Source organism: Pleurodeles waltl, chromosome 4_2 (assembly GCF_031143425.1).
Source record: "Pleurodeles waltl isolate 20211129_DDA chromosome 4_2, aPleWal1.hap1.20221129, whole genome shotgun sequence".
NCBI classification, from domain to species: domain Eukaryota; kingdom Metazoa; phylum Chordata; class Amphibia; order Caudata; family Salamandridae; genus Pleurodeles; species Pleurodeles waltl.
Window position 1 is genome coordinate 864,524,384 of NC_090443.1, and position 23,253 is coordinate 864,547,636.

Consider the following 23,253-nt stretch of genomic DNA (forward strand, 5'->3'; position numbering starts at 1 on the left):
AGAAAATAGGACCCCTGTGGGGGCAAACTGTCGGGAAGTAACATCAAGTGCTCTAACATCAGATAATCGCTTAATAGAAACTAAACAAAGTAACATAGTAAGTTTTGCTGAAAGCATTTTCAAAGACAAGTCAGCATTGTCCTGCCAAGACAAAAACAAATTTAGGACCAAATTGACATCCCATAACTTTGAATATTTAGGTAATGGGGGAATTGAAAATCTTACTCCCTTCAACAGCCGACAAAGTAGAGGGTGTTCACCTACCGGTTTCCCGTTGACATGGGTGTGATGCATGGAAATAGCAGATCTATATAAATTAATTGTCCTGTAAGACTTACCTGCACTAGCTTGCGCCGCAAGAAAGTTGATTACATAATTTAAATCTGCTGAAATGGGATTGAGGTCCCTTCCCATACACCAGCTAGCCCAAAGAGACCAGGCGGAAGAATATGCTTTCCTGGTGCCGGGGGCCCAAGCCTTATTGATGAAGTCGGTAGCCTCTTCCGAAATTGGGATGGTAGATGGGGCATTCCTGAAACCTTCCAACCCGAAAGGGTGAGTGTCTTGTTGAGTACCAACGGATGGGGATTCCCAAAGGGATCTAGCAAAAGGAAAGGAAAAGAGGGGAGAAGGACGGGAAAATCGATTGCCAGTTCCAGAAGAGGGGGGAACCAAATTTGAGATTGCCAAAAAGGTACCACAAGGACCAGAGTCGCTTCCTGACGTCAGACTTGGGCCAGCACTCTGGTGATCATAAGAAAAGGAGGAAAAGCGTAGTTGGTTGATTGGGACCAATCCTGAAGGAACGCATCGGAATCCAAAGCTGAAGGATCTGGACGCCAGCTGAAAAAGAGATGGAGTTGGGCGTTGAGGCGGGAGGCAAAGAGGTCTATACTGAAGGGGCCCCACTTGTGTAGGATAGATTGAAACGCTGAGGGGTGAAGTTTCCAATCGCTGTAGTCCCTGAGGAAGCGAGAATGCCAGTTCGCCGTCTGATTGAGGGAACCGGGGAGATATTCCCCTGGAGCGATATTTTGTTGCTCAAACAATATTCCCACAGGCTTTTTGCCAGGTCTGCTAACGGCTTTGATCTGGTCCCTCCTAGACGATTTATGTATCGGACAGCCGAAACATTGTCCATGCGGAGGAGGATGGTACACTGAACCCTGCCTTTTGCCAGACTCTTTATTGCAAAGGAGCCTGCAAGCATCTCTAAATAGTTGATGTGCAATCAGGACTCCCTTAACGACCATGTACCGCCAGTCGAGATTGGTCCACAGCGGGCGCCCCAGCCCGTCAGGCTTGCATCGGACTCTAACACAAGATCTGGGGCTGATGGAAAGATAGTTCTGCCATTCCAGGCATCTAAATGGTCTATCCACCATTGGAGTTCTAGACGGGATTCTTGATCTAGAAAGACCATATCTGAATATGCTAGACCTTTTCTGAGATGATGGATTTTTAATCTTTGAGGAGCCCGATAATGTAAACGGCCGGGAAATATGACTTGAATTGAGGAGGACAAGAGGCCTACAATCCTGGCTAGGGATCTTAGAGAGATCTGAGTTTTCCAGACCGTTCTCCAAATCTCCGTTTTGATGGAGTTTACTTTTTGAAGGGGAAGATGATGGGTGGAGGAAGAAGAATCTATTTCGAACCCCAAAAACTGGATTCTTTGAGAGGGAACCATGCTTGATTTCTCTTCGTTGACTTGAAACCCCAGTTGGGAGAGAAGAGAACAAGTCAACTGTAGATGGGACAGAAGAGTCTTGCGATTCTGATGTAAAATAAGGATATCGTAGAGATAAATCAGTAACCTGATGCCCAATGATCTGAGATGCGCCGTTATTGGTTTCATTAGTTTTGTGAAGCACCAGGGTGCTGACGAGAGACTGAACGGAAGGGAAGAAAACTGGTACGTTCGACCGAGCCACTGAAATTGAAGGTACTTGCGGTGATCCCAGTGAATGGGAACTGAAAGGTACGCATCCTGAAGATCTAATCGTACCATGAAGTCCAATGGGAGGAGAATATCCCGTAAATGAAGGATTGTTTCCATTTTGAAATGTTGGTAAACGACAAACTGGTTGAAATACTTTAAGTTTATGACTGGCCTGAACTTTTTGTTTTTCTTTTGAACCAGGAATAATGAACTGAGGAAACCTGAGGGATCTGGAGAAGAGATTTGAATGGCGTTTTTGGAAAGGAGAGAATTTACCTCTTCTGAAATAAGAAGAGACATTTCCGTTGAGAAAACTGGTGGAGGGGGAAAATAGACTTGGTGAGGCTGTGAATAAAACTCTATTTGGTATCCCTGAATCGTATTCAGAACCCATGGGTCGGTGGTTAAAGAGTGCCATTTTTGAATGAAAATTTTTAGTCTGCCCCCTATTGGAGGAGGGCCAGAGGTAAGGCTTACCTTGGGTCTTGTTGGATCTGAATCTGCGTTGTCCACGGCCCCTGTATCCTCTGCCTCTCTGAGGGTAGAACTGGGGTTTGTAGGACTGATATCCATAGTTGGAATATGAGAATGAGGAGCCTCTGAATCCTTGTGGATGGGTAAAACGGCCGGTAGAGCGGCTCCTGCCTGTACCGGCCCTGGCAAAAACCCGTTGATTAAACACTTTTTTGATGTTTTGCTGGGCCTTGTCGATAGAGGAAAAAGTTGCGACAAACTTTCCCAAGTCCTTAATAAACGAGTCACCAAAGAGACGACCCTCAGCTTTCATACCAGGATCCATGGACGCTAGATTAGACAACTTAGGATCTAATTTGAGTAACAGTCCCTTCCTTCTTTCGTGGGTAATGGCAGCATTAGCGTTGCCCAATAAACAGAATGCTCTCTGAGTCCATAGGGAGAGTTCTGACAGATCGATGTCCGCATTGTCTGATTTGGCCGATTCTGCCAGATCCAAAATACGAGCTAGAGGACCCACCAGATCAAGGAGCTTATCCTGGCAATTGGACCAGGCTTTATCAACCCCTTTCCGGGGGTCCTTGCCAAATTTAGAAAAGAAAGTCGGGAGCGATTTATCAATTACTGGGGTAGTAGTGATGTTGGAAGAGAGAGAGGGTCTGGGGCATTCTGACCTTAACTTAGCTCTTGTTTGCTTGTCCAGGGGAAGCCTTAACCTGGAAGCTATATATAGTCCCACATGACCCGCAGGAGACCACTCCGTAGAGTTAGGGTGTGGAGATAGGATGGATCGAACATGGGATTACCCTCTGAATCTAAAATGATTTTTGCAGAAAAAGGGTTAGAAGTTTCTAATTTAGGCTTTTTCGGGGGGGAGACTTGCGAAAGCGAGCCCCATACATCAGAATCATCGTCATCATCATCCATGTCACCGATATCATCATCGGTATCTGAAATATGAGTGATTATAACTTGTTTTGGTGCTGAAAGAGTGTTTTTTACTTTGGACTTACGTTTTCCAGAAACATTATTAGCATTCCCCTCCTGAGCAGGAGGCCTGGGAGGCATATCATCCTCAGTCAAGGGTGAAGAAACTTCACCAATCAAAGCGCCATCTTTTTGTATTAACAAATCCTTGTTTTTTCTCTTTCTGCTATCCCCCGCAGATTGGGCCAAAAAGGATTTGAAAACCATATTCTGTACTGAATTTTCAATGTTCTTTGACATTTTGCTCATCGTGGCTGACACAGCCTTGGTCACAGCCTCATTAATAAAGGCTCCGATTTCATTATTATTAGCCAATTCCGAAAAAGGGTCTTGCCCTTTCATGATAGGGCAATAGGGAACAAGGGAAACGAAAAAACCTGACTGGAAGGGGTTAAAAATATACAAAAGGAATAAACACGCCCAGGGAGGCGTGTCCTGGCAAGCTACAGCGAGGGGAGGAAACCGGAAAGTCTTCACCTCGTAATGCGAGGTCCGGGGAGGAAAAAGATGCTGAGCCGGCACACCGAGAGAAAGAACGGCCGTCCAGAGGTAAGCGCTGAGTCCCAATAGAGTTAACCGTTCAACGGACGCGTCTTCAGTAGAGCGCATCCGTTAGAACGTTCGAGATAAGCTGCCTCTGCCACGCTAAACCAAAACCGGGTCCCCAGACCCAGATAAAACAGCGCGCTGCCAGCAACACAATAATGACAACGATATACTTAAACGCAATGCCAATATGGAAATGCTGTTACACAAATATGAAAAACAAGCACCGTAAATACAAATATATATAAGCTAAGAAAGAACGTGACTTATCTTGACTGCGAGCAGCAAGAAAGAGGGCTGGTCGCAGTCAAGCTTGGTGTAGGCATATCTTCCATGGTTTCTCATTGGTGTATTCGTTATTACGTTTTTCTCTCCCATTGGCTTCCATGTTGTAAGCCTTTTGGGAGTTGTAGTTTTCTTGACTGCTGCTGTTAAAATTAAAGCAAGTAAGAGAAGCATAATAGGAGCCTCCGTTCTTGACATAAAATTCAGATAACTTTATAGCTCTGCCTCATGTTAAAAAAATGTGAGTTCTGTCCTACACTATACGCTATGGTAGTTGGTAAGTACCAGGTTCACTAATTTAAGTCCTTTCTTAACATAGTTCATTCTCTCATTCATTCTGGCCTTTCTGTTGGCATGGTAGTCGGTGCTTGAAGTGGAAAGTGGTTGCACTTTCCAACCAACAATGTGGCTTAAATCAAGGTTCCTGTAATTGCTGTAATAAGGGGTGACCTGTCACCTTACAGTGACACGTTGATGTGTGGGTTGGTGATCTAGATGTGGGCCAGGATTATGGACTCTTGAGTCTTTCCCTAAGACTAGCATCAGAAAGTCCAAGGGTAGTATTACTGAAATAAAACTCTACACTGAGACGACTATCATAAAGGTTTTTCTTAAAATAAACTTTCCTTAGCTCTCTCCAGGCTTCAGGATATAGCCCTCTGTTCTACTTCTCTCTGCTCATTCATAGCTAGCTCCCTGCTCTTCGAAAAAATCATCCTTCATGAACTCAATTACAGCCTTGGAATTGGGCTTACCAAAGAATTTTGTCTTAGGCCATTTTGTGTAGTAATCCACCATGACAAATACAAACTATGAGTAATGAGCTAACAAGTTAAATGGACCCATCAGGTCAATACCAATTTTTCTCCAGGGAGCTAGTGTACACTCCTTGGACATCAATGAAGGGGTAGATAGTTTTAAACTCTTGTCATCACTTGAACAGATTGCACAGTTTCTGACCATTTCATCAGTATCTCTGTCCATTTGTAGCCAGTAAAACATTAACCAATCCCCCCTTTTGGTCAGGGTTGACCCCAAATGTCTCTCATACACACTTCTCAGTAATCTGGACTTCAATCCAGCAGGTTGTTTTCATTTTTAATCCTTAAAACCAAACCATCTTCTACAGACAGTTCTTCGGTTATTTTTGTAAAAGGTTGGTGACCCAAATTGAAGGATTCTACTTGAGCCATCTACCCGTCACCAAACGTCCTGTTCAAATACAGTATGTTCAGATGTAGCCCTCTTCCAGTCAGTTTCAGAAAAGGCACAAACGTTGCTGATGTCAACAGCATCTACTAGAAAATTCTCCAGATCATTCTCTCTATTCCCCAAACGGAAAATCTTTGTTTTCTTTTTTATTTGGGTCAAGACGGCCCCAACCATAGTTACTAGCATCTGCTGTCAGACAGCGTTTCAATAAGGGACCAAAGGATCTTGAAGCCCTTGCAACCAACTATTGTGAGTTTATGCTTTCAAAAGCTACCTGGCAAGTTACATCCAATGAAAAAGACACAGGGGGTCATTCTGACCCCGGCCGGCGGCGGAAGCCGCCGGCCTGGCTGGGACCGCCAGAATACCGCTGCGCGGTCAAAAGACCGCTGCGGGTATTCTGGGTTTCCCGCTGGGCTGGCGGGTGACCACCAGAAGGCTGCCCGCCAGCCCAGCGGGAAACACCCTTCCATGAGGATGCCGGCTCCGAATGGAGCCGGCGGAGTGGAAGGGGTGCGACGGGTGCAGTTGCACCCATCGCGATTTTCAGTGTCTGCATGGCAGACACTGAAAATCATGGTGGGGCCCTGTTACGGGGGCCCCACGACACCCCTTACCGCCATCCTGTTCCTGGCGGCCACGACCGCCAGGAACAGGATGGCGGTAATGGGGGTCGGAATCCCCATGGCGGCGCAGCAAGCTGCGCCGCAATGGAGGATTCCCCAGGGCAGCGGAAAACCGGCGGTACACCGCCGGTTTTCTGTTTCTGACGCGGCTGTACCGCCGCGGTCAGAATGCCCATGGGAGCACCGCCAGCCTGTTGGCGGTGCTCCTGCGGTCGTTGACCCTGGCGGTTTTTACCGCCAGGGTCAGAATGACCCCCACAATCTTTTTTTATAGATTAGTTGTAGGCCTATTTTTAATGCGTATTCAGAATAAGAATAAAGTTCACTTATGCCTAAAAAGACTTACATTTTTTCTGTGGGCGGAGGTGTGTTAAGATTTGTATTGATCAATCCAGGTCTTGGCTGAATACCCCTCACTCAAGATTACTTGGCTCAAGAATTCTCCTTAATCATTCAAGGATTCACATTTCTCTTGTTTCAGAACCACACATTGCTCATAAAAGTTTAACATGCTGTTCAAAATTTGGTCATGTGCATCACTCGCAGATGCAAAAATGAACACATCATCCTGGAAAATTGCTACACCTTTTATCTCCCTGTCCATATTAAACATTATACCTTGGCAAACTGAAGCCACAGAGGCCAGCCCAAACAGCAAGCGGCAACACTGGAAAATACCCACTTAGGAAATAAATGCAATCCAGTCCAGTTTGACCTTTTGGAATTCAGGTGCCAGATTGACTTTGGCAAACTACTTGCGCATGCAACAAAGGCTAACATCTCTGTAATTTTTGGCAAAGGGTGTGAATCAATCCACATTTCTTAATCTAGGCTGTAAAAATCGGCAGATACTCTCTTCTTACCATTCCTTTTCTGTGCTATCATTGAAGGTGACAGCCAATGTGATGATTCCACCAGTTCATTGAAATCTCTGTCACAGAGCAACAGTAAGTCCTTTTCTGAATCTTCCTTCACACTAAATGGTACCTCTCTTGACTTGTGCCTGAATGGGATAGCACCCTCTTTGAATTTGATTTCTATCATGTGCTTAAAACCTTCTCTTTTACCCAGCTCTGCTGAAAGCACTTTTGGAAACTCATAAGCCATTTCCTCAGCCACTTTGCTACTTCTAATGACCTAATCCTGCTCTCTAGCTCCATGCTTCAATACTATTCCAAATAGACCCCGGTAGAGGCACCGAAAAATGGGGAGTCCCTGGACTCCTATGTATATCTTTCCTTCAGTGCGTTTTCCCTTGAATTCATGTATAGCTTCAAATTCACACATCGATTCAATTTCTCATCCTTCACAGGGCACTGGAGAGTGGTCCAGAATGAGTAGTCGCTGCTTTTCCGATGTGTCTTCAAAAAGACCATGAGTGATTATCATGAGTCTCACATCCAGATTTACTAATAGATGTAGTTTTTTATTACCCATCATAATATCAACACAAGGGTCGACACGTTCAGAGGGATCCTCTTTCCTGATGCCGTTATCTCCAACAACTAGTCCAACATCGTGTGCATCCTCATGAGTGTTCTCTTCACAATTTAGTTTACTCTTGTTGACACACAGGTAAGTTTCTGCTTGTGCATTTAGAACCTCTGCACATTTTTTGCAAAATAACTAAGCTTATTGCATATCCTCGAGGTATTCCTTACGGGGCACAGTCTCCCACTTATTACTTGTCTGGTTGTCGCATCTAAAACAAACATTTGTTTGTTTAGTAATTTCTTTGTTTCATCTTAAAAGATTTTCCCACTAACGTTCACTCGTTATCGAACTACATCAACCTGTTCAACGATTCTGTCCAAGTTTTTTTTTGCAGATATTTGTTGTCTCTATGCAATTACAAGTTCTGATAGAATCTTATAATTTGGGGTTACCTATAGAGAAAAGCTTCTGGCAAGTTCTTTTTGTCACTACAGTGACTCAATTGATGACAGACTAGTTCATCGCTGAAGGTTTCATACTGCCATTTTTGCAACTAGCTTATGAATTGAAGTTATGTAAGTATCTAAGTCTTCTCCTAGTCCTTATACTCTTTGGAAAAAATGTGTCTAGAGAGCACGTGACTAGGTTGGACATCCCATCAGATCTGAAGTTTTTTTCACAGTTTCCTGGTCTTCAGCTGTCTCTTCACCATCATTTAAGACCTGTTCTGGCAGATGGTCGTACTTTGACCTTCCTTCAAACCCTAAAGAGCGTAAAAGAAGAACTTTTTTTGTTTAAGCCCTAAATCTAGACGTGCCCGTTGCACTTGGTTATGTTTCAAAGGCGTGAAACCATTGCTTCCCTGCAATTTGCAGATTGCCAGCAAATTCTAAGAACTGTGATTGTGGATTCACTTCCTGCATAGTGGTAAGGTATAAGAAACGAAGTGCTAAAATACAACAGTGTGTTACAGTATTCTGTAAGATATATCCCGGAAGTAACGTGTGTATAGGAAAACTATACTCGAAACAGAAAAACCTGAAAGTATTTATGGGAAAGAAATCCACCAATAATATACATGAGATTTTCTCCAGAGGTGTGTGCCACCATGCTTTCTTCTAAGTGTAAAAGCTGGGCACGTCACAGCGCAAAATCTAGTTCTGTGTGTGTGTGTATATATATACAATGCCTCCAAAGTTGTACCTGCGAGCGTGCTGTTTTTCAAATGTTCCTAGTTTTGTGTGCGTCCCATCTTATAAAATCACCATCCGTTTCCCTGCTGACGTTAGACTCAGTAGTCTTCATCTGTCTTTCACTGTAAAACATAAACTCCAAATCAGGGTTCGTTGTTGAGTGTGGCAGGTCAGGATGCAGGGTAGGGAGTGTGAAGTTGTGTTCAGGGAGAGAAACGGGGTCCTTGCCCCCTTCCATGTGCAACCCTCAATCACAATCAGGAGAACACAAACCCTATACACACACATACCTTGAATTAAAATGTGTTCTTCTATGATTTTGTCCTTTCCAATTACTTGCACCACGTGAGGTCAGAGCACACTCACTTGTCAATGTAGGGCTACTTCTATGTTCACATTCTTGCGCATTGCTTTATGATAAGAAGCATCCAATTGTCACACAATGACACTTAAAAATCAATTATGAAAATGTTAATAGCTGTGAATTGTATTAAAATTTATCCCGAATAGAGAGTAAATTCATAGGTGTCACCTTTTGTTTTTACTCCTGTCAATAACCGTTGTTACATTAATTCAGTCTGTTAGTACTCCACTTATCATGCTCTTAAGCATGAGAAGCTTAGGTGGTCCTGCCAAGGTCAAACACAATGACAGCAAAAATAGCATTGAGGGCTTACCTACTGAGCTGTCTTGCCAGTCATCGGGCCTTATTATACACAGTACTCTGGGGGTGCAACGGGCATGTGCAGCTGCATTGCGCACCCCTGGGGCACTTTGGTATTGCAGAAAGGGTCCCAGCTGCTTGGGTGGCCATTTGTGTAATACAGATAGCACTGACACACATAAGCCCAGCGCTGCCACCCATGAAAATGAGGGAATCCCTTTTTATAGACGTGGGTGCAGAGACAAAGAAGCTTCCAGGAGACGTTCTTACAGTGCGCAACCTAAAAGATGGCACACTGTCAGTGTGCCCTCTGATGGCATCACTCTGGAGGGCGAAAAAGGGGTCCTGTGGACCCCCCAGACATCCCCTTGCAGGCGGGTGCAGTCACTCACTGCACCCGCCTGAAAAAGGATTTCTAATCCCCCCTTAAAATTGCAGGCGGGTCGCAGCCTGGACAGTGAGAGACGGAGCTGGTGCTTCAAAGCCGCTCCGTTTTTCTCTTGAATGCGCCACTCCCAGGGCAGTGCGAGTTCTCAGCTGTTGTAGGGGCAGTGTGTTCAGTGTATTAGGGTGCATTTTCTCTGTTTGCGTCCAGCACACCGGTTTTAAAGTGCACCATGGCGCAAACAAAGAAAATGTACCCTATGTGTAGTTAGGTCCCCAGGTCTTTAAACATGGATATAACATTTCCAGGGTTCTTCTGATTCCTACTGCATTTTAAAGAAAAGTGCTGCTTGGAAAGCTTGCAATGCAACTATAATTAAGAAAGGTTTGATTAAAAAACACAGACATGAGTTGAACATCCTGCTAATTCACTGAGGTATGAATCAGTTCATTCACCAAGACAGAAACATGTATATGTAGTTCCTAGAAGGCATACCTTTAGGGTATTCTATGATGTTGTGCTACTCTGGTGCAGTGAAATTGAAGTTAAGCTGAACTGTTCTCTAATTTTGCTTAAAGATGAGAGGGCACATCTATCAGATTCCTGAATTACATGCATAAAGTGTTTGCATTTGAACTGTTTTGTGTCTGTATGAAATTTGTATATGCTTTGACTCAGGAGAACATTCCAGAACCAGCTAAAAGCCGCAAGGGTGGCTGCGTTAACATCATAGGGCTTGTCAGACTGAAAGCTATTTGTATAAGCATTGGATACAAGCTGCTGACTGGAATGGAAGTTGAGAAGAGCTGTCAAATGTTTCCTGAGAAGCCTTCATGAAGGCGGTGCCGGAATAGAGATTTAGATTCAAAAGCCTTTTGGAACCCTTTAATATTAGCTCATAAGAGAGGACCTAGTTGCCCAAATCGTAACCCCAGTTCTGTGGTACCAACATATAAAATAATGTAGCCTTGTCAAGGTGAAAGTTGGACCTGTAAATAGGATTACTAATAAATCACCAGTATCCCAATTTGAACAACAACTCCTTCTCCATTTAGCTGGTCAGAATATTTGTCTCAAAGATACCTTCTAGATTGCAGAATGCATGACGTCATGGGTTGACGATTATTAGCATTTGATAAAATCCCACAAAAGGCCAAAACAACAAATAAATATATGTTATAGGGGTAACAGAAAAGTATGACTATTGAAATGATGTGTAATCACTCACTTTATTTCCAATATGTGTCTTTAATCTGGTGTCATCAATCCAGACTGGAACAATGTTATCCCAATAAATGATACATGTCTGTACATAGAGGCTATGCTTCTCTATAGGATCTCTCTGAACTCTACTAAGCATAGAATCTTATACAGATTACAATTTACCGCACACAGTTTCAAACGATAAACAGAAATAATTTGTTACTCCCACAAATGTGAATCATGAATGGAGTCCAGCGATATTCAATGTGGATACAGCCCAAAAGGAAGCTATGACTGCATCATGTACACATTTTTAGAAATTGATAAGCGGAAGAACACACATTGGGAGGAAAAGACAGGCACATGATGTGGAAAAAAGGACTGAGAAAGGGAGTGCAGCAGATATCACCACTGTTTTAAAGGATGTAATGCTTCCCTCTAAGGCTTTACTCCCATGTATTCTGAGCTCAGCACACTCATGCATATTTTTATTGCATAGTCACATTGACAATAGTTTCCCTTATCCATTGCAATGTCTGTGATAGTTATGTGTTAAAAAAAAAAGCTCATGCTAATCATGAAATGCTTAGCATAGTTGTAGGGTCATTTAGTGCTGTTTGTGCTTCTGTTGGTGAAGATGCTCTTTGTTCAGTATTGCAAGAAACTTAATTTCTCAGATAGACATAGAAAATGGCAATTGTAAAGACTTTCTTATGCAATTCTCTTTCCTTTATTTGTAGGAGTTTGACAAGATCCCTATGTTCATGAAGAAAGCGCCTACAGAAATTGATCCTAAAGAGAATCCAGATTTGGCATGTCTCCAGTCAATCTTGTTTGATGAGGACAGATCCCCTGACGGTAATGTGTAATTCCATGATAAACCATATCGCTTCAGAGGAAAGATCTAATATGTATATAGGTATTATAAATGGGAATTATTAATAAGAAACGTGGCTTATGTGTTCCCCCATCGCACTTAACTAAGGCAGGGACACCGGCTGCAGAATTAACACTCTTTCCATTCTGCATTTGGGCTTTTATATCTGCAGTAGTTACACAAGCTTTTTCAAGAAAATTCCATATTAGAAAGATTTCTGTTACCCAAATATCTAAAAAATAAACACTGATATTTCCCAGGCATGGCCTAGATGTAGAATATTTAGGTCAGATTTCATTTGTGTGGAGTGGGGCTACTAAGAACAGTACATCTAGTTTGCGTTCTTGGCACCTGTATGTCACCCGCAGGAATATCATAGTCCAATATCCCACCATCTTCCTGTTCCAAAGAATAATTGTTATGCTTTCAAACGTTTGAGGAGTACACTTCTGTTCGCTCTTCACAAGTGTCTCTTTTAATTGACTATCAGTTGGCTCTCTGATGCCCCTTTTATTTGTATGTGTTTTTAGTCATTTTACCCACTGCTAATTTTGGCTGTGATGAAGTTACTGCACACATTTAATCCAGCCCTGCAGCTTGAACCAAAGCAGAACATTTGACACATTGCCACACTGAGTGCTCCTTCCTCTTTTCATGTATTGTATTAGGACAGATAAATACAGTAAAACAAACTTAATTCTTCAGCGCTTAGTAGAAACCAAGACGTTGTTAAACTCAATTGCATAAGCAACATGCTTCTCGGTGAGTACTCTTGCAATGCAGTCCAGATACAATTGGGTCAGTTCTACAAAATACACTTTTGTCATAGGCATTAGCCTGAACTATGCACTAGTATTATTTATTTGTTGTGATGCATATTTCACATCCCTTAAAGAGAGCCTACATTCATTTAATCAGTTATGGTGGCAGTCTATCTAAGCAATTGAGAGCAATATCCCAGATGTTTAGTCCACCACCATCATGCCTGTAAACCAGGGTTTGCATTCTAATGTCTCATTCTGTCATTATTTTGTCTAAGAAATCGCCTTGCTCAGAACATCCAGGTTTTGAAAGGGTTTATTGGCAATGAAAAATAATTAGTCTGTTAATCACAGCCAACCAGCCAGATAGTACCCAGGAAATAACCAATGAAGTCAAGCTTAATACGTAGTTGCATGACCCAAATGAAATGTTTTCGAGCTTCCACCTCAAGAATTTTCAATTCTATTAAGGACACGGAGGCGAGGATTATGCCTCTCTTTCTATGCTTTATTATCAACAGCAGCCAATAGGAGAAGATGTTATTCAAAGAAAACATATCCCAGCATTCATGGGATTAACGTCATAACCATAGAGAACACAGCATATATAAACCTCTGAGACAATAACACTTCCTCTCTCTTTGCGAAACTCAGTCAATAAAAGTCAATGAAGTCTTATTAAAGATCAAACCGAACCAGTACAGTCCAAATCCAAGGAAAAAACAGCAACTCCAGGGAGAAGGAGTAATCAAGGATCCCTCGAATGAAGGCACATCATTTCTGGTCGAAGCCTAAGAAAAAAGGGGGAGAAACAAGAAACTAATCATAGTATATGTCCAGAAGTAACTGGTAACAGTAAAGTTGCTAATAATGCCATAACAAATGGGTGGGTAAAGCAATGAGACCTAAACACCAAAACAAGATACTTAACTCGTAAACCGGTGTCTTATTGCTAAACTAGGGAGGGATAATCCTCGCCTCCGTGTCCTTAATAGAATTGAAAATTCTTGACGCGGAAGCTTGAAAATTTTTCATTCTATGTCAGGACTGGAGGCTCAGATTATGCTAATTTAAAGCAGGTTAACCACAATCGATGCAATGTCTAAAATAGGTTTATAGTAGAAAGCCTTAGAAGTAGATTCTGAGGACCAGTCTGCTGCTTTCATAATGTCCTCCAATCTCATTCCCAAGTTAAAGGATTTTTAGGTCATAGCTCTGCAAACGGAATGAGCTCCGAAGATGGACACATCAATTCCTGCATCAGACAGAATCCATCTGGCTACAGTAGCCGCTGAGACTGGATTGAAAGGTTTTCGAAGGGCAATTAATTATTGACCCCTAGGGTCTCTGCAAAATTCCTCTGTAGCTGCTTCATAAGCTTTTAAACATTGAACCACACAGAACTTGGAGTTGTGAGGAAAAGCAGGATAAGACACTGACTTGGTGCCTGTCTTAGTACGCCTGGAAATAGAAAAAGAGAAAAAATCCTAATTGCCAGGTCGAGAGATCGAACATCTGATACTCTTTTGCAAGAAATAAGGCATAACAACAGAGTAAGTTTAGTTGAAAGCTGTTTGCGTGACAAAAATCTATTTTCTGGCCAGGAGGAAATAAATGAAAGTACCACATTATAGTCCCAAAGAGACGAATATCGAATGCCTCTCATCAATTTGAAAACTACAAAATGTTCACCGACTGGTTTACCTAAAACTGGTAGATTACCGGCTGATATAGAGGACCTATAATTATTAACAGATCTGTAAACCAGACCAGACGCAGCAAGAGATGCTAGAAAATTAACCACTAGACTGACAGCATTAAAGGGATCTGCATCCCGTTCCGCACATCAATGAACACATCGCTTCCAAGCAGAGGTATATCGTTTGAGTGTTGGTAGACCAGGCCTGATGGATGAAGTTGGAAGCCTGTTCAGAAATGCCTGACAAGAGCCATTGTTGGCGGAAATTCTCCAAGCCACCAGACGTAATTTGCCTGCCACAATCAAGGGATGAGGAATCCCTACAGGGTCCAGCAGAAGGTTGCGCTGCGGAGGAATCGGAAGGGGAACATCGCACAACAACTCTAGAGCCAAGGGGAACCAGGCTTGAGCTCTCCAAAGGGGGGTTATTAACACAGTCTCAGTTCCCAGACGGCGAACCTGAGTCAAAACCCGAGGGATCATGCTGAAGGGGGGGAAAGGCATATCCCCGATGGGGTGACCAGTCCTGAAGGAAAGCATCTGTGGCCACTGCTTCCGGATCCGGCCTCCAGCTGAAGAACAGGGGAAGCTGGCGATTCAGTCTCAAAGCAAAAAGGTCTATCGAGAAACGGACCCCACTTCTGATTCAGAACCGAAAACACTTCTGGGAGGAGCTTCCAATCGCTGCCATCCTGAAGGAATCTGGAATTCCAATCCGCTACTGTATTGTTCGTTCCTGGTAGATACTCCACAATCACTGAAATGCGGTGGTTTAGGAAATACTGCCAAAAATCCATGGCAATTCGAGCCAAAGTCTGGTACTTCGTGCCCCCAAGTTTGTTCACATATCTGACCGCTGAAAGGTTGTCCATTCTCAGAAGAATGCAACAATCTGACTTCAGAGGTGAGACACTCCGGATCGCAAAGGATCCGGCTAGAAGTTCCAGGCAGTTGATGTGAAGGTGGAGTTCTTCCTGTGACCAACGACCTCCTGTGGTCAGATCCCCGCAACGGGCTCCCCAACCCCATCTGCTGGCATCTGATTCCAAAATCACATCCGGGAAAGTGCTGAAAATCGCACGCCCATTCCAGGCCTCCATGTGCTCTAGCCACCAGGCTATCTCCGAGTGGGCCTCAGCGGACAGAGGCACCATGTCCGCATATGACAGGCCCTTCTGCAAGTGGGATATCTTGAGGCGTTGGAGGGCCCTGTAGTGAAGGGGGCCCGGAAAAATTGCCTGATTCAAAGAGGATAAAAGCCCCACCATCCTGGCTAAGTTCCTCAAGGACACTCTCTGTCTGGATAAGAGAAGGCGCAATTCCTTCTTGATATTGCGAACCTTCTGAGGGGGGAGAATCAGCTGAGCTTTCACGGAATCTATCCGGAAACCTAGAAAATTGATCTGTTGATATGGTTGAAGGCACGAATTGGGTTGGTTGATTAAGAAACCTAGATTCTGCAGGAGCTGAATTGTCCACGTCAGGTGAATTTGAAGGAGATGGGGATCTTGAGCCATCTGGATCAGATCGTCGAGGTAAACGATCATGCGCACCCCTCAGGTGCGAAGAGATTCCACTACTGGTCTCATCACCTTGGTAAAGCACCAAGCAGCGGAGGAAAGCCCAAAGGGTAGGACTTGAAACTCGAAACTTTGGTCTTGCCAAAGAAATTGAAGAAAACGACGATGAGGAGGGAAGATAGGGATGCTCAAATAAGCGTCCTTTAGATCTAGACGTACCAACCAGTCTGCTTCCTGAAAAATATCTCTCAGGAGGTGAATACCCTCCATTTTGAAATGCCTGTAGACTATCCAGGCATTGAATTCTTTGAGATTGAGAACCAGCCTTGAGCCTCCGCCTTTCTTGTCTACCAGAATAATAGGGCTTAAAAAGCCCCTTGTATGGGGAACGGCATGACAAATCGCCCCTTTTTTGAGCAGAGCATGAAACTCCAGACTTATGGTGTCTTGATCGTGACGGGAAAAATGGAGAAAATGAGGGGGTGTCAAGGGGGGGGACTGATAAAATTCCAACCTGAAACCTTGAACGGTTTCTAACATCCAGGAATCTCTGGTTAGTTTTTGCCATTCTGCTATACAAGTCTGAACCCTGCCCCCAAGAATCACCTCTGAAGGATGAATGAGTCTCACCTGAGTTGGACAAGTCCTAGTGAGTTCCCTGTTGTCCCTTGTTGAAGTTCTTTCGATAACGGCCCCTACCTCCTCGAGGCCGTGAAAGGTAGAGTCTGACTGTTCCCTGTTATACCCACGTCCGCGGGCAAAGGAATCACATCTGGGACCTTGATAGTAGGAGCGGCCTGACGAGCGACCCCGCAAACATCCGGCCCTCCGAAAAAGAGTCTCTTTGAATACCTTCTTAAGGGATAATTGGGCTTTGTCCATGGAATTGAAAGTAGCAGCGAACTTGGAAAGATCTTTAATGAAGGGGGCTCCAAAAAGGAGGCCCTGAGCTACCTGTCCTGCTTCAGAGGTAGCGAGTTTAGTAAAATGAGGGTCTATGCATATGAGGATGGAGCACCTTCTCTCAGTGGATATAGCTACGTTAGCATTCCCAAGGTGACAAATGGCTTGCTGAGCCCAACCCACCAGGACATCTGGGTCAATAGGAGTATTCGACTCTTTCGCTACAAAGGCCATTTCTAGGATTTTTGCTAAGGGCCTGGAAAGGTCAAGGAGCTTGTCTTGGCATGACCTCCAAGCACGATCAAGCCCTTTTTTTGGATTCTTAGCCCACTTTTTCATAAAGGTGACCATTGTCGGATCAATATCCGGGGTATTGGAGACCTTACCCTCAAGATCTGGTCTAGGGCACTCTGCACGTAATCTGGCCCTCACATCCTTGTCAAACCCGGCCCTGATGTGATCCTGGAGGTAAGAAGCTACCTCCGGGAGTGGAGTCCAGCTTGAGGATTGAGGATGGATGATATCCTCTGGATTGAATGTCAACACCCGTGGGGCCTTGGAGACAGGATTTTTGGTTTTCTCTGCTTTCTTACGTTTGCTTGGGCCTGCACGGTCCCCGAGTTCCACATCCGAGTCTGAATCAGGAATATTTGGAGGAAGAATTGTCAGAAGACTGATCAGTATCGTAAACGTCCTGCAATTGCGAGGAACTATATCCATGTTCCTTTTGAATGGAGGCAGATTGTTTGTCAAATATCAGAGTGAGCCCACTTCTTGGCCTTTGATTTACCCTTGGAGGTAGAGCCCCTCAGAGGAAGTAATGGGCGTCAGCTAACCTTTTATGGCGTGCCATGTTCTCAAAATGGTGAGCGAGAGGGCTGAGAGCCTTCACTAACGCCTTATTCACAGATAGCTGAACGCTACTGTCCAATGTGCCTACCAGATTTTCTTCAAAAGAGGGGGACTCGCCCGCAAAATATTCATCCTCCTCATAGGAGTAAGATTGGGCCATAATAATACAGAGTACATCACAAGGAGCGTAAAATTCAGGGGTAGTCAGAGACTACAGTCAGGGGGAGTGCAAAAACACCAGCAGGGTAAGTGAAATTTAAATTTATATGTAAAGCGTGGAGGGAGCAGCCTGCAGCACTCTAGGCTTTTTCAAACCTGAGCCAATCCAGTGGACTCAGGGCATCAGGAGCCAAGGTAGAGCCAGACTAGAAGGGTTGAAAAGGCTGGGTTCACTTGCCCTTGCTAAACTCTCCCACTGCACCGTTGAAATCCTCCAGAGTAATGGGGAAAACGGGCGGCAGAAGAAAAAAGCGAGCGAGCGCACGCGTGTGAGTGTGAGCGTGTTTCACTGGGCTCTACTCTCGAGGCAAAAAGCTTCGTAATTGAAAGTACGGGCGACGCCCCGTAAATATAAAGGCTCACGCTCCCACTCCACAATAAAAGTGCAAGCACGGCTAGCGCTAGCGTCACAATACAAAATAATGGCACAATAGGAATACGGTGTTAGTAAAATAAGAGGCACTTAACTGGCTGCGGAAGTAGCAAAGAAAGAGGAAGTGTTATTGCCTCAGAGGTTTATATATGCTGTGTTCTCTATGGTTATGACGTTAATCCCATCAATGCTGGGATATGTTTTCTTTGAATGACATCTTCTCCTATTGGCTGCTGTTGATAATAAAGCATAGAAAGAGAAGCATAATCTGAGCCTCCAATCCTGACATAGAATTGTGTACTCTCCTACACACGTTTCTAGCATTGGTCACAAGATAACGTTTCACACAAAAAATACAATTAGTTACCTAGCTGAGATCAAGAGAACAGGAGAACAATTTTCAATAGTAAAAAATATTGAAACCACTAGTGGCTAAGCAGGGTTCTTAAATATTCTCATCTTGAGAATCAAAATGTAAGGTGCCTAAGTGGGTGTGCTGAAACTATGCTACCTCAGATTGTTGGATGTTAATTGAATCTGTGTGTTTATTTCATCCTTGAAGCGCGAGTCATTTGTGGCAGCAATAATGAAGCTGCTAGTAGTAGGAAATTTATTGTTTAGTTACTTAAAACCATAACAAGAGTTAAAAAGATAAAAGAAGAAGACACTTTTAAAATGCATTGCTAATCATCATCAAGGGGTTATGCGCATTCTCCAGTCATTTCAATATGCGCTCTGTATGAGCTTGTGAGTCACAGGGAGGATAGTGCTATTCTGTTAAATGCGGCTTTTGCATCCACAGTGATAGAAACTTCACTAAGGCACAGTTCAGCTGCAGGTCCCAAGGTGCGTAGCATGCCATCACTGCTTGTCTCCATGTCTATATGCCTTTTTCGATTAATTTGTTCTTTAGTAGAGCTTTTCATTCCAGTGCAAGACAGTTGCATGAGCAGAGGACGTGCAGGAGATCTTCTGTGTCCTCGCCACACAGACGGCAGGTAAAATTGGTTACGTCCCCCAGCCAAGGGGCTGCCTTCGAAGCAAGTTGTAATACTTTAAGAATTGCTCCTTTGTTCGTCTCAAGAAACCCTGGCCTAGGTCTGACTGTGGTGTCAGAGACGTGTAGGTGTGCAAAGTCCCAACTGTTTTCTTAAAGGTGCTGTGCGGGATTGGGATCCTCTAAAGGTCAGTAAGCCCGGTCTTCTTAAGTGAATCGTCTAAGTGGATTCTGAACGGGGAGGTGTTCTTATGTTCGAGCTCTTGCCACATATAGTAATTGAGAGTGTCTGGGTTGGCACCACGGGCTTTGCTCCAGAAGTTTATATATGCACTGCGTCGTGCCCGGGATTGGTTCAGTAGGCCAAACTCCTTTCTCAGTTGGGCAGGGGAGGTGAATCTGGGGATGTTGAATATCATCCAGTAGACTTTGATCACAGTGTGGTTTTAGATATCTAGACCCCTGCCTCTTCTATGTTATTGTGGGCAGGAGCTTGGCATTTAGCACATGTAGGAGGGAGGGTGTATGAAGGCCCATTCAGATACGTTTTTAGTCTTTTTAAGGATAGTGCTATGGCCAGACTTTTCCCCATTAGGCCTTTTCTTTGATGCACAAAGTCTCCTGATTTGTCAATAACGACTCCAAGATATTTATACTTGTCTGTTTGAACAAGTCGTGTCTTACACCAAAAGCATGCTCTCGTAGGTGCCTTAGATCTGATTGACAATGTTCGTGTTTTACCAAAGTTCGCTGTCAAGGCAGTTGTGGCTAAATAGTGTTGAATAGCTTTTAATAGTCTCTGAAAGCCTATTTCTGTGTGACTGATCAGTACGAGGTCATCAGCGTACATAAGGCCCAGTAGTTCCAAGTCCCCGATTTTTGGGGGTGCGAGTTTGTGAGGGTGAGTGAGCCCGCCATGTCTGCTAAATAGAGATTGAACAGTATGGGGGCTAAAACACAACCCTGTATAAACCTTTGGTAGTAGGGATCCGCCTTGACAGATGAGTACCTGTACCCAATTTTATCTGGACCCATGTGTCTGAGTGGAGGGCTATTATCTGGCGTAAGAGTGGATGTAGAAGCCCCCAGGTTTCAAGCATCCTCCACAACAGATTCCTGTCCACGTGGTCGAATGTGGCCTTGAAGTCAACAAAGCATAGATGGAGCTGACATTTCAGTGTTCTAGCTTTGTCGATTTAAGAGGGCAATGGCCATAATGTTCGTGATGGTGCCAGCCTGTTTGGAAAATTCTGTTTGGAACATGGGGATTATTCCTTTTTCAATAGTCCATGCACGCAGATGATCCAGTAACGGGCCTGCAAAGTACTTTGCGTCATTGTCAATTAAGGCAATCAGGGAATAGCTATTGGGGAGCGACCTGTCCCTCGTTTTAAAAATGGGGGATATGAGGATCCCCTTCCAGGACTGTGGGATCGTTCAGGTCAGCCCTATTTCTAGGTAGAGAGGTTCAAAAATCTTTTCCCAGTAGGGGTTGTTATGCCTGAAGACTGCAGAAGTCTGTTCTGGCCCGGGGCGCCCTCTCTCCTGCCCTTGGCTATCTGATTTTTTATAGTAACTGAATCTGTGAGTAGTATAAACATGGTCTCTAAAGAGGGCCTATGTGGGAGAAGAGTTCCTGGTGAAGTTGTGCTTTTTGTGGCCATGCTCAGTGATGTCTGGTCATTGAAATGGACTCCTAGATGTTGAGCCCAGACAGCTTCTTGTATATGTGATGTAATGTCACTGTGATATGGGCGTGTAAGGTTACATTTTGTATGCCAAAAGCGCGCGCTGTCGTTGTTCCTTGTGTCTGAGTGTAGCTTGGTCCACAAGTCTTCACTGCGTTTCCTATTGATTGCCCATTTTAGCTTGTTCAGTGTCTGCTTGTGATACCTTAAGGTTGCCAGAAGATCTGGATTGTCAGGGCTGCCACGGAGACGCCTTATACTGGAGTTAATTTTTCTCTTTGCGTCTCGTGGTGCTGTCCTGTGGGCATGTGCCAAGTGTGTTAAGGCTGAGGGAGGTGCCAGTCTCCTGTATGTGATTGGCTCCACAAAAGTTCCACTAAGCCTGGTTGTGAGTTGGTCCCATTTTTGCACTTCGCTATTATTGTTTATTCCTAGTCCAAGTGCAAGAGCCATTGCTGCTTCGGTGACAAGATCCATGTTTGATTGCCCACATTTGACCCGTTTGCAGTTTGAGCTAAAAGATGTTATATATGCAGTACTCGTTTCCTCCATTCTGGTTATCTCCAGGTTGATGGATATTTCCTGTGGGCAGTGGTCGCTCTCACCCTTGTTGCCTATATGGTAGGAGGCTACTTGTTTGAATAGTGGTAGGGTGACAAACGTGTAGTGGTAGAGGCTGTAGTGGAAAAGTATGTTGCTACTGGAGGCAAGACCTCAATAAATCTACTGTTGAGGGCTCTTAGCTGTAACAGTTCTAAGCTATTGAGCAAAGACCTGCTGCTCTTTGTGGGACAGCCGTGTTTGTTGGCCCCCTGTATAGGAAGGCCCCAAGCGCTGGAAAAGGCATTAGAGGTTTCATCGGTGGAGGATCCTAGTAGACGCAGATTGAAGTCGTCTGTGACGATGATATCGGCCGTATCGGCTATACCACCGCTGCTTATATAACTCTTGAGGAGAGCTACTAGATTATTGGCATCACTAGATTTTAGTTTGGGGTGAAGGTAAGTGTTTACGAGAACTATCTCTGCTGTAGGCACACTCGTCATGGCGGCAATTGTCACAATATTGGTAGAGGAGCAGGTGGAGAGCAAGGTGGTGACTCTGACCAGTGCTAAAGAGACGTAAGTGGCCAGGCCACCTTGCGGGTGACCATACTTCGCATTCCTGGTTGCTGGGGTGATGAAGCACATATAGCCCTGAAAGTGGAATGTTTCATCCAGCCAAGTTTCCTGCTTTAGTATAATGTCAAAGGTGCTGATGTATTGGATTAAGTCATGGTCCAAAGCTTTAGAAAGGAGGCCATTTACATTCCAAGAACACAGGCAGCGAATCTCCTGTTGTAGTTGTTGATTGTTTTTGAAAACCACCTTGTTGTTGTTGTTTAAAGAGAAGTCAGTTGAGGGGAAGAGTTTTTTCGGGTGGGAATCCCTTCTAGCAGTAGAGGAGGGGCCTGAGGACACAGGGGAGCACCCCCGGGCACTCCTAAGAATGGTGCGTGTTTCACCACGCTGGGGGCTGGTTCAAAGGCAGGACCCAATGTTAATAAAGGGGTTGGGTAGCCAGCCTCCCGGTGGGGGTAATACTAATGCCCCAGCGTTCGAAAGTTGAACTTATCTCCTAAGATTGTTTGGGCGATTAATCTTGTCTTCCATGTGGCCTTGGTAGCTTCAGAGGCAGTAGCGTTGGTTGGGTGGAGAAATTCTACTGCTAGGAGATCAGTTGAATTCAGGCCGCTTAAAGAGGGGATGTGAAAGTAGCCGAAGAATACTCCCCCTCTTCAAGATATCTCCAGATCCCCTTGATCTGTAGTGAGGATGGAAAATTAACGAATTCGTGTTTGAGGTATCTGGTCGAGTTTTGAATTCCTGCAGCGGATGCAGAGCGTTCCCTAGGGAGGAGTCCCTTCCCAGATTCCAGCATTTATTGGACCTGTTAGTTGTAGAGTTTCCCCCTTGTGCTTGGTATGTGGGGCTTGAAGGTGCAATAATTGCTCCCTGGTCCTGTGGCGGAGGGGCCATTAGCTGGTCGGGGGAGGGAGTAGGGGAAGTTGATTGTGTAGGTTGACTGTAACTGCCGGGAGATGGGGCCAAAGCGGTATGCTGGAGCTGCTGGGATTACAGTACCTCGGCATTGCCTGCACTTTCTGTAGGCCAGGGGTGGACGTTTTTGGCTGCGTTCCTCTGCCTGCTAGTCCTATTTAAAGGTGGGTCCTCAGAGGTTGTTGCTGGAGCAGGTGACCCTTCATTGGAGGCCCAGATGTCGGGTATAGTTAAATTGGGGTCAGCTGCAAATGTCCACTCCAATCCCTGCAGTTCCCTTCTTGTGGCCTTTCCTCCGCTAAGTGCGTCTCTGCCTGGCATTGGTTTTTACCATGGCGTTGACATCCACAGGTCTGTCGGTTGGAAGTTGGTTC

General features: G+C 44.5%; 1 protein-coding gene across 1 annotated transcript in view; it reads left to right on the top strand.

Annotated features, from left to right (window-relative positions):
• TTC4 (tetratricopeptide repeat domain 4) overlaps positions 1 to 23,253 on the top strand; it is a 170,017-nt gene that overhangs the window by 17,290 nt on the left and 129,474 nt on the right. Inside the window, exon 2 of the mRNA XM_069232620.1 lies at positions 11,692 to 11,809. Coding sequence (XP_069088721.1) covers positions 11,692 to 11,809 — 118 coding nt within the window. The remainder of the gene's footprint in view (positions 1 to 11,691; positions 11,810 to 23,253) is intronic.